The sequence below is a fragment of the Terrapene carolina genome, unplaced genomic scaffold, assembly GCF_002925995.2.
Source record: "Terrapene carolina triunguis isolate 2854851 unplaced genomic scaffold, T_m_triunguis-2.0 Scaffold17, whole genome shotgun sequence".
Taxonomy (NCBI): Eukaryota; Metazoa; Chordata; order Testudines; family Emydidae; genus Terrapene; species Terrapene triunguis.
The window spans coordinates 3999568-4012079 of NW_020664368.1; the positions used below are offsets into that span (position 1 = coordinate 3999568).

The window sequence follows — 12512 nt, forward strand, 5'->3', positions numbered from 1 at the left end:
AAGTGAATCCACATGTTCCATAGAATCTCTATGGATAGAAATTTCAAACTCTAATAAGAATATAACATTAGGGATCTATTATAGACCACCTGACCAGGACAGTGATAGTGATGATGAAATGCTAAGGGAAATTAGAGAGGCTATCAAAATTAAGAACCCAATAATAGTGGGGGATTTCAATTATCCCCATATTGACTGGGAACATTTCACTTCAGGACGAAATGCAGAGATAAAATTTCTCGATACTTTAAATGACTGCTTCATGGAGCAGCTGGTACGGGAACCCACAAGGGGAGAGGCAACTCTAGATTTAGTCCTGAGTGGCGCGCAGGAGCTGGTCCAAGAGGTAACTATAACAGGACCGCTTGGAAATAGTGACCATAATACAATAGCATTCAACATCCCTGTGGTGGGAAGAACAACTCAACAGCCCAACACTGTGGCATTTAATTTTAAAAGGGGGAACTACGCAAAAATGAGGGGGTTAGTTAAACAGAAGTTAAAAAGTACAGTGACTAAAGTGAAATCCCTGCAAGCTGCATGGGCGCTTTTTAAAGACACCATAATAGAGGCCCAACTTCAATGTATACCCCAAATTAAGAAACACAGTAAAAGAACTAAAAAAGAGCCACAGTGGCTTAACAACCATGTAAAAGAAGCAGTGAGAGATAAAAAGACTTCCTTTAAAAAGTGGAAGTCAAATCCTAGTGAGGCAAATAGAAAGGAGCATAAACACTGCCAAATTAAGTGCAAGAATGTAATAAGAAAAGCCAAATAGGAGTTTGAAGAACGGCTAGCCAAAAACTCCAAAGGTAATAATAAAATGTTTTTTAAGTATATGAGAAGCAGGAAGCCTGCTAAACAACCAGTGGGGCCCTTTGATGATCGAGATACAAAAGGAGCGCTTAAAGACGATACAGTCATTGCGGAGAAACTAAATGGATTCTTTGCTTCAGTCTTCACGGCTGAGGATGTTAGGGAGATTCCCAAACCTGAGCCGGCTTTTGTAGGTGACAAATCTGAGGAACTGTCACAGATTGAAGTGTCACTAGAGGAGGTTTTGGAATTAATTGATAAACTTAACATTAACAAGTCACCGGGACCAGATGGCATTCATCCAAGAGTTCTGAAAGTACTCAAATGTGAAGTTGTGGAACTATTAACTAAGGTTTGTAACCTGTCCTTTAAATCAGCTTCTGTACCCAATGACTGGAAGTTAGCTAATGTAACGCCAATATTTAAAAAGGGCTCTAGAGGTGATCCCGGCAATTACAGACCGGTAAGTCTAACGTCGGTACCGGGCAAATTAGTCGAAACAATAGTTAAGAATAAAATTGTCAGACACATAGAAAAACATAAACTGTTGAGCAATAGTCAACATGGTTTCTGTAAAGGGAAATTGTGTCTTACTAATTAGAGTTTTTTGAAGGGGTCAACAAACATGTGGACAAGGGGGATCCAGTGGACATAGTGTACTTAGTTTTCCAGAAAGCCTTTGACAAGGTCCCTCACCAAAGGCTCTTAAGTAAAATAAGTTGTCATGGGATAAAAGGGAAGGTCCTTTCATGGATTGAGAACTGGTTAAAAGACCAGGAACAAAGGGTAGGAATTAATGGTAAATTCTCAGAATGGAGAGGGGTAACTAGTGGTGTTCTCCAAGGGTCAGCCCTCGGACTAATCCTATTCAACTTATTTATAAATGATCTGGAGAAAGGGGTAAACAGTGAGGTTGCAAAGCTTGCAGATGATACTAAACTGCTCAAGATAGTTAAGACCAAAGCAGACTGTGATGAACTTCAAAAAGATCTCACAAAACTAAGTGATTGGGCAACAAAATGGCAAATGAAATTTAATGTGGATAAATGTAAAGTAATGCACATTGGAAAAAATAACCCCAACTATACATACAATATGATGGGGGCTAATTTAGCTACAACAAGTCAGGAAAAAGATCTTGGAGTCATCGTGGATAGTTCTCTGAAGATGTCCGCGCAGTGTGCAGAGGCGGTCAAAAAAGCAAACAGGATGTTAGGGATCATTAAAAAGGGGATAGAGAATAAGACTGAGAATATATTATTGCCCTTATATAAATCGATGGTACGTCCACATCTCGAATACTGCGGACAGATGTGGTCTCCTCATCTAAAAAAAGATATACTGGCACTAGAAAAGGTTCAGAAAAGGGCAACTAAAATGATTAGGGGTTTGGAACGGGTCCCATATGAGGAGAGATTAAAGAGGCTAGGACTCTTCAGCTTGGAAAAGAGGAGACTAAGGGGGATATGATAGAGGTATATAAAATCATGAGTGATGTGGAGAAAGTGGATAAGGAAAAGTTATTTACTTATTCCCATAATACAAGAACTAGGGGTCACCAAATGAAATTAATGGGCAGCAGGTTTAAAACAAATACAAGGAAGTTCTTCTTCACGCAGCGCACAGTCAACTTGTGGAACTCCTTACCTGAGGAGGTTGTGAAGGCTAGGACTATAACAGCGTTTAAAAGAGAACTGGATAAATTCATGGTGGTTAAGTCCATTAATGGCTATTAGCCAGGATGGGTAAGGAATGGTGTCCTAGCCTCTGTTTGTCAGAGGGTGGAGCTGGATGGCAGGAGAGAGATCACTTGATCATTGCCTGTTGGTCCACTCCCTCTGGGGCACCTGGCATTGGCCACTGTCGGTAGACAGGATACTGGGCTAGATGGACCTTTGGTCTGACCCGTTCTTATGTTCTTTGTTTCTATGGGGAATTTGCCAATGCAATATCACTGTCTTCCTTTTAAACAAATAAAACTAAAACTAAAAAAAAAAAAAGCAATGGCTGTTGAAAATAGCAATTCCAGTCCTAATAACCACTGGGAAGCATTTCTTGCTCAATTTATTCTACTTTTTCTACAGCAAGTTATAGTGGATCAGTATATTTGATTTGGGAGAAATGAAGTAACAGCTGCCCAAATTGTGCTTGAGCACTCCTGAATTTTGAGGGTGTTCAAATCTGGAAGGCAGGTGCTAGATTCCCTTTCTGAATATTAGCTAAATCTGGAAAGGAAAAGTCAATTTCTGCTTCCATGGCTCAGAAGTGGAAATCCTCCTACGTGCCTGGTACTGTATCTAAAGCTGCCCAGGTCCAGAGCCTCCCCTCCCTTACTTTTCATTTTAAATTCTAGTGGGATCCACGTACCTCCCTTGCTAGGCTTCAGATAGAGAGGGGCACTGTCCATTTAGTCCACCCAATTCTTTCTTTGGGGGAGAGCCCAGGGCGGGGTCGGCAGGAGGTGCGGGGGGGAAGAGCCCAGGGCTGGGGCGGCAGGAGATGTGGATGGGGGCCAGAGCTGGGGCAGCAGGAGGTGTGGGTGGGGGGAGAGCCCAGGGCTGGAGCAGCAGGGGGGGGCAGGTGGGGGCCAGAGCTGGGGCAGCAGGTGGGGGAGAGTCCAGGGCTGGGGCAACACGGGGGTGCGGGGGAAGCCCAGGGCTGGGGTGGGGGGGCGGCAAAAAAACTAGAGCTGGCTCTGTCCCTACCGTTCACAGCAAGCTGCAGCATGAGGTTTCAGTTCCACACTCCTTCCCCCTCCCTTTCCTGTTAATTGCGGCCGAGGGAATGCTGGGAAATGTAGTTCTTTCCCTGCTCCAGGGCTGGCTCTATAGGCAGGGAGCTAACCAAGGAACTACAGCTCCCAGGGCCCCCTGTTGGTTCTCAGCTCCCATGCTGGATTCTTGCGCCCCTGCAAATTTGCCGCCCCAAGCAACTGCTTGCTTTGCTGGCGCCTAGAGCTGGCCCTGTGTAGAACAGAATAACTTCGACTGCTTCTCTACAGTACATGAATTTCTGACTGAAATAAATTCTACAGTCCATGAAGAAGTTTCCAGCACCATTTTACAGCACTTACGTGACCTGCAGGCCTCTTTATTAGAATATTTTCCTACAACTACTAATGATAATGCTTGGGTTCGAAATCTGTTTGTAATTACAGCCAAACCAGTTGGCTTTACTGCGCATGATTATGAAAGCCTAATTGACTTAATTTCTGACTCTGATTTGAAACAAAAGTTTAAGGATCGTCTGCTGAATAATTTTTGGAGCAGCCTAATAGAAGAGTACCCTAATGTGACTAAACGTGCAGTTCGAATGCTCCTTCCTTTTGCTACAACTTATTTGTGTGAGACGGGATTTTTGTATTATACTGCAACAAAAACCAAATATAGGAATAGACTTGATGCTGCGTCCGACATGAGGATTCAACTTTCCAGCATTATTCCTAATATTAAGCGAATTTGTGATAGAAAAATGCAGAAACACCAATCTCATTAAATCCAAACTTGTATTTCTGTTTATAAAAACAGATTTTCCTAGTAAAAATCTAATTTGTTTGGTGTTTGTGTATATATAAAAACAGGTTTTTTTAAGTAGAACACTGTTTTTAATTTTGACTCTTGCACTTGATTTTTGTACTACTTTATATGCGCTTTCCAGTTAGAAATTGTTAGTTCAAGTTATTTTAAATTTGTATTTTTGCTTTGTTTTATAAAATAAAATATATTTGAGCATAAATAATGCAATTTTTTATTTGAAAACCGACTACAAAATAATATTATAAGTGTTCCGTAATAGGCTAAAAAGTGTTCCGTGGCCAAAAAAGTTTGGGAAACGCTGCCATAGAGTTTTGTACTGAAATGGAGCACTGTGTAGAAGTTGTAATGGAGGAAGCTGGAAATATCAGCTGAGACTTTTGGCACCAGGAAAGGTGTTGGTGGCCATTTGTGATGTGGGATAAGCACAATAGCTGGATATTTCTGCTAAAAAGATCCATCATGTTGAAATTTTAAATTGCCATCATGAGGTTTCAGAGTAAACACCCCACTGAGATCGATGGGACCATTCACACTTTTCAGAGATACAGTTTGGGGTTGGGATCAGAATCAAGCAGACACATGGCATCAGTTTAAACTGCCATTACATTTTCAAAATTTCAAATTTAATTTTCATAATTAAGAGGACTTGAAGTTAATTATTTTTCTATTGAAATGAAAGCATAGATTCTAGGGCACAGTTCAGCATCGAAAGGTTGGATTCTGTGTCAAATTCTGCAGAGTTACAGAATACATGGTATCATGGATTCGATTTCAAGAGTCCATTTGTCTGTGGCCAAGATAGTCCAGACTGGTGCTCTTGCAGAGGGATCTGTAGGGATTGGACCTGCTGGATAGCAAAGATTTACATGGTTGTTGAAAGGGCCTTTAATCTCTAGTTCTGGAGGAAAAAAATGTTCTTGAGATATCTTGGTAGGTAGAATTAATTATAGGTACAGTAAAATACTTTCTTCCTTCTTGCCAGTAGAGTATCTGTATGTTAACATTTTTTTGTAGTGAGAGCTCTTCTCTTGTAAGATGTTACTGTTTAGTGTAATGGGATTGGAAATCTTAGTTTTCCCTTGTTATGGGATTTTTTGAAGGGATTCTTTTTAAAGAAGTTTCTAAGATTTATGGAGAAAATACAAGAGTCACAGCAGCCTTAATTTTTTTTTCCCCCCCACAGGCTGCTTGATGCTCTGAGTTGCACAGTGGTGTTTGGGGGAGGCTTGGAGTCTGGGTATAGATGACAACGAAGCCTCTCTCTTTCCTCTGAGGAGGACATCACTTTAGAATGTTTTCATTTTCTGGATTATCCTGTTTTTGATTTGTTCTTCTCAGGGGAAGATGAAAGAAGTGGACTGGTCCAAATGGAATGGGTTTCCTCAGATGGCACCTATCTAAGGTCTCACAAAGAGTCTCAGAGAATTACATTTTGGCAGTGGAAAATCAATTAATTCTGAACTTATAGTGAGAAAGTGAACTAAGGGCCTGATCCTGCTTCCACTGAAATCAATAGTGAAACTTCAGCAGAGATAAGAGAATTGACCAACTTAGTGCAAGATCTCTTCTCTGCATGTCTAACAGACCATGAAGTCTTAGAACCTTCCTGTTTCTAATGGAAAGATTAGCTCAGTGAATTAGAGTCTGACTTGTCAATTAGACCTTCTCAGTAGGGGGAGGAGAAGTTTAAGATGGAAGGAGCAACACTGGTAGAGACAACCCCAGCTGCCTCCCCCTCCCAAAAAAAGATCAACAGGCAGTACAGGCAATGATGGTATCAACTGCATGGCTGTCAGGAGCACTGGGCGCCAAAAAAGGGAGTGTGGAAGAACTGGACAGATGAAAAGAGGTAAAAATAAGAAAGGAGCAAATTAAGAGATCTGCTTCCTTGTCGGGGAGACAGTTAAACTGGAGTATGGTGCCTGACTGGCAGTTTAAGTAACACCAAAAATTTCAGCTGTATCCATCATCTCCATGGGTCAGCCCAACCTACATGTTGTTTCAGCACTGATGGAAGTACAAGCCAACAAGACTGTCCAAGGCTAAGTTTTAGTGCTGATTCACAAATGAGAGTTATGAGTATCTCTAAAGTCAACACGTGGACTGATATATTGATATCAGATAACAGCCTTGTTTAAAAAAAATGGTTTAGCATAGATACTCGAAGAGTGAGGTTGTGCCCTCTATTGGCTGAAAAATGAGGGGTTTCAGTGTGTATGATTTCATAATTTAAACATGTCCTATCATCCCTTGATACATTATACCACTTTTAGAATAGCATCCCAATCATCACCTGAAGACTGTTCAACCAAATTCCTTTCCCCAAACATTTTAAAGCCCAAATATTGCATTCTTGCCTCCACATTAACATATAGGAATTTGAAATCTCAGCAGATTTTTCCCCCTATATTGGATAAATTTATCTAAAGAACATTGTTCCCTTCCTAAAGTTAAATAAAGCACAGCATATGCCTAACATGTTAATATTTCTAGAAGTGAACTGCTGACACAGTCTTCAGATGGCAATGATTTTAGTCACTATGGAAATAGATTGGATTTGTACCATTTATTTAGGATGTGAAAGGGTCTTTATCTTAATACCATTCCTTTCAGACTCAAGTCTCTCTACAGGAAAATATTCCAATCGATATCCATTTGTAATTACCACACACTTAGGGTAATTAATAAAATATTAATAAATTTTCTCCTGAATCTGAAGACTAAAGGCATGAAAAAGACATGACCATTCCTACTTAGTGTATCAATCGATAGAAGAGCATGAGGAACCCTGTTTCTTTCCTCCTCCTCTCACCATATCAAATGTACCAATTTCTAACTGTATGTCCAGAGCACAATGTGTTATTATTGAACAACTTAACTACTTATAGATCCACAAACAAGCAACCAGGAGAAGAGATGCAATGACTTTCAATGCCAACAAAACTTTACTGGACACTCATCAATTAACAATGGTTTCGGAAGAGAAACTAATTCCTGCCATGCTGCAGGTGAATGGACTAGGAAAACAATTCATAATCCATTCCAACTCAAATAATAGGTGTAGTATAAAATCCTCTGATTCAGCCTTTTATAGGTTTCGGGGTATAGTATTTCATTGCACTATAACGCTATGGTGCTCCTTTAGAGAAGCATGACATACACAGGGACAAGTTATACAACATTTATTTTATCTTCTTACCAAAGGAACCCTTCCTACTAGTAGAGATTCAGTTTCATTATGTAGTGCCTTCACATTGACAGCAATTTCAATGGCAGTATTTCTGGTAAGACTCTGGGGAATAGAAGCAAAACAGTCAAATAAGTTAAACTGTGAGCACAGGTACATTGAGTTTACAATCCCAACCTTGGCCAGTTTTTCCAAAAGGAACCAGCTTGATCCAGCTCTGCTTGACAAGTTTATTCTACCAGACCAAAGGGAATAAGATACAGAGCAATGTACAGAGGCCAAAATCTGATCTCAGATGCATCTCTACAACTGCCACTGAAGCTTGTGGGAATTTCACCTGTTTATTTAGGGGCAGAACAGACCGTATTAGTTTACATAAGAATCCAGAATGGAAGAGGGGGAAATGTACTGTATTTGCTGGTTGGTTTTCACCTGACTCTGTTTACTGAGGGCTCAGATGTGCTAGAGTATCAAGTGACTAGCCACATGTTCTTTATGGCTGGCTAAGGCCACTAAAGAAACTCTGGGCCTTTTATTAACAAGGATCATTAATGAGGATTGTTCACATCACACTTGAGGGGGTGAGCTGCCACACTTTAACAAGCAGTGGTTAGCCTGCATAGTTACTATGGTGATGAGGGCTTAAGTAGATTATGTTAGGTTAGACAAAATTGGACCGACAAACTCATGCTCATGAAATCATGTTAGTGCCCAGATCCTGCAAAAGCTCAAATTGTGGGGGTTGGGCTGGGAGATAAGGAGCTCAGTTCTGCTCCTCCTGAAATTCTCCCACTAGCACCATGTCCTCCATTAAGATGTATGTGCATCTGTGTGAGTGTGCCCACATGACTGTACCTGGGTGTAGTTCTGTGTCCATCTCCCAGCACTCTGAGTCATGCCCTTAATGCTATGCTCTGCTGTGCCCCTGTATCTTCCTTTGCCCCCCTCTATTTCCAATATGCTTAATGTCCCACTCCCACTTAGGTCCAGTTTCCACAAAAGGGAATGTTTTTCCACCCAGCAGTACCTTCCTCCTCCCCATTGAGGAGGGTGAGATGGGAGCTGTCAGGTATCCTCTGCCTCTTCCAATGTGCTCCAGGTCTGGAGGAAGGGAGTCTTTCTCCCCCTTCCTCTTCCCTCTGGTTGCCCCTGCTGGTGCTGCCTCTGCCTTTCAGACTCACTGAAGTAGAGTCTCAACAGAGCCCATCAGCTATTAAGTGGCCCTACAAGCATAAAGAGGGGGTGCTGCGGCTGCTGCTGCAGGCGCAGGAGAAAAAGCATGGTTGGTTTCCTCCCCATCCCATTCGGTGGTTGTGCCTATGTCACACTCTTAAAGTTAAGCATGTTTGCAGGATCAGGAGCCTGGGATATCAATTACCTCAGCAGTTAACATGCTAGCCACTGGAAAATGGTGACTGGGACTACGGGACTACTCCAATGTCTCCAGAAACACTTCTGCACACAGGGGCTACAGTTGATTTATTATTAAATAAGGCTTTGTTGTTCCTTTACCTCAGGAAACCTTGGATTGGCTTTATTTAATGCATGTGAACACGCATTGACAGCATGAGCCAGCTCCTGTTCCAACAGGCTGTGTATTTTTGCTGCTTCACAGATTCTACAAAAATATGAAAAACAGGAAAGGTACTTTGTCACCTTCTTTTACGACCAGTTAAAATGTGATTAAAATTAAAAAATTAAAAAACATTGACAGAACATTTACACTAACTGTCCTAGAGTCCTATGTATATTTCTACATATCTAAAGCTTAAATATAAGTATCACCTTAGACAACAAAGCACTCTGCTCTCTTGTCTAAATGACATTCTTAATACAGAAGATCTGCTCTGCTTGAGGAACGTGTATTGTCTTGACTGGCATGTCATCCTACCAGCAATGGGTACATATAGATTATACTGATTAAACCAGAAATATTCATTCACATAATTCATACAGGAAACACATTCTGAAGAGAATTATGATGGTGGTGTCATGTGACAATCTGCATATCCTGTTAGTGATGCGTAATTATAAGAGGACAATCCCCTTCAAATGCAACATAAAACTGAATTTGATCAATTGTGATCATTAAAATTCTAATGGCACTTACAATCTAAGTACATTTTTTTACAACAGTAAAGGTATTAACCCAGAGGTGGGCAAACTACGGCCCGCGGGCCACATTCGGCCCACGGGACCCTCCTGCTCAGCCCCTGAGCTCTTGGCCCAGGAGGCTACCCCTGGCCCCTCCCCTGCTGTTCCTCCTCTCCCACAGGATGGGGCAGGGGTTCCAGGGGGGCAGTCAGGAATGGGGGGGGGTTGGATGGGGCGGCGGGGAGACAGTCAGGGGCAGGGTTTCCGGGGACGGTCAGGGAGAAGGAGTGGTTGGATGGGGCAGGGATCCCAGGGGGGCAGTCAGGAAGGAGAGGAGGGGTTGGATGGGGCAGCAGGGGGCAGTCAGGGGCGGAGGGTCCGGGGGCCGTCAGGGGACAGGGAGGAGTGGATGGGGCAGGGGTCCCTGGGGGTGGGTGGGGGCATCAGGGGACAGGGAACAGGGGGGGTTGGATGGGGCAGGAGTCCCAGAGGGGCCATCAGGGGGCGAGAAGCAGAGGGGGACGAATAGACGGTGGGGGCCGGGCCACGCCTGGCTGTTTGGGGAGGCAGAGCCTCCCCTAACCGGCCCTCCATACAATTTTGGAAACCTGATGTGGCCCTCAGGCCAAAAACGTTGCTCGCCACTGTATTAACCTATGACCTGGCTAAATTTCTTATTTACATTATGTCTACATAAATTCCCCCTTTCTGCCTACCTGAGTCATCCCTGCAGTTTAAACTGAATATGCTGTTCTACAATTCCTGTCCTAAACTTGTGCAGTTAAACAGTTGCTCTAGCAGTGTCTGGTTCATGACATGATTTCTGTATTATAGCATTTGAGACAGTGAGCCCCATAATACAGTACACTGTAAACTGGTATTTTCACTTGTTCGTAACAGTCTCAAAAACATTTTTTAAACTGAAAATATCTCTGAATCTCTGCCCTAAGGTGAGCATTTTAAAAAACATATACAAAACTGGTTCGGCGGTTTTTCAAGTTGAGATTGATGGGATGACAGGAGGGAAAGTAAAAATTCCACACACATATGTTGCAACTGAAATTTTGCACTTGCACAACACAGAAGGCTCTAGTTAGAAACATCAAATGTGGTGCTATCCTAGACATTGCTGAACCAGGAAAAGCAATCCAAGTTCGAAGACAATCCCTGTTTTAAAATTATGAAGGTCTGAAAACAGTGTGTGTGTCTGCATATGTGTGATAAAACATTTTAAATCCAGAGACTCTCCACTAGATATCGAGAGAGGCCCCTCCCTAAACACATCTATCATCTCAGACATAAAATATCTCTCATTCAGCATCATCACTTAGGGTGCCTTTGTAGCAAGACTAAGGGTATTTACACTATATTCTGTTGAAAGATATCATTTGAAACAGAAAATGGGATAAAATGCAACATGAGTTTGCCGAAGACAGATCATGCTAGACTAAGCCATATGTTTCTCTGATAAGATAACTGATTTTTAAAGACAAGAGAAATGCAGTAGATCTAATCTATCTGGACTTCAGTAAAGCATTTGACACAATGGACTATTATTAGTTAAGATAGGGATTAATATCGGAATTGGAAACTGGGTAAGGAACTGGCTAAAGAGGGGACGACAACAAGTTATGCTGAAAGGAGAGCTATCAGGCTGGAGAGAGGTTACTAGTGCAGTTCCTTAAGGATTGCTCTTGGGACCAATCTTATTTAATATTTTCTTCAATGATACTGGCACAAAAAGTAGGTGTGTGCGAATGAGAAGAGCTAGTTAAACTAAAGGACAACATTTTTGCGAACAGGGGCTGCTATCAGGGAGTTTCGCAAGGGAGTTTGGAAGGGGAGTGGGAAGGGGGCGAGGGTCCCTTGCCGGTTCTATCTGTTTTCCCTTTATTCCCCTTAAAACCTATAAACCAGCTACATTCAAAACTTCTTGCTTAAACAACCCTTTCAGCGGACAGGGGGCTGCAGACGGGAGTTTGACAGAGGGAGGCTTACGATGGTTAGGAAGACCCGCAACACCTGTGCCAGCACTGCTTCTGTCTCCTCCACCTGCACCTGTAGCCAGACAGAGCGCCTGAGCATGGATGCTTCTACCCAGATCCTGGTGTGGTTTTGCAGAGACTGTAACTTGTAATTTCCACTTACTGCTATCCAGGCTGGGGGGACCATCCAATGTGAAAGGTGCCTGCTGGTGGAATCTCTCAGGCAGGTGGGAGAGCTACAGGAGGAGGTGGCTAGGTTGAGGAGCATCCGAATCCACAAGCAATTCCTGGACAGTGTCCATGTGGAGACAGCTGAGGTAGCTGTCCCAATACACAGGACTGCTGATACACCACTGGTGGAGGAGGAGATGGCTCAGGGTGGACACTGGCAGCTGGTTACTTCTGGCAGCAGGCAGTGCTCCACCCCTGCTCCGAACCCTCCCGCCATGGTAATAGGTAACCGTTATGCTCTTCTTGATACAGGAAAGAAGGAATCACCCCCTACAGTAAAGGAGAAGAAGCCTCGTACCCCTAAGGCTGGGAGGTCTGCTGCCACCACTGCGAATAGGAAACGTAGGGTAGTGGTGGTCGGAGACTCTCTGCTGATGGGGACGGAGGCACCCATCTGTCGCCCTGACATTTCATCTTGGGAGGTATGCTGCCTGCCGGGAGCCCGTATCCGAAATGTTACGGAGGCATTGTCAAGGATTATCCAGCCCTCTGACTACTACCCCATGCTACTCATCCATGTGGGCACAAATGATACTGTGCGGTGTGACACTGAGCGGATCAAGAGTGACTACAGGGCTCTGGGAGTATGGGTGAAGGAGTTTGGAGCGCAGGTGGTATTCTCTTCAATTCTTCCTGTCAAAGGTAGGGGCCCAGGCAGAGACA

The 12512-nt window shown here is 43.1% G+C and overlaps 1 protein-coding gene across 1 annotated transcript in view; it reads right to left on the reverse strand.

Moving 5' to 3' along the window:
* Positions 1-12512, reverse strand: part of LOC112103174 (diacylglycerol kinase eta) — a 266921-nt gene that overhangs the window by 17768 nt on the left and 236641 nt on the right. Inside the window, exons 26-27 of the mRNA XM_026650398.2 lie at positions 9052-9157; positions 7552-7644 (exon numbers count right to left, since the gene is read on the reverse strand). Of these exons, the coding sequence (XP_026506183.1) occupies positions 7552-7644; positions 9052-9157 (199 nt within the window). The remainder of the gene's footprint in view (positions 1-7551; positions 7645-9051; positions 9158-12512) is intronic.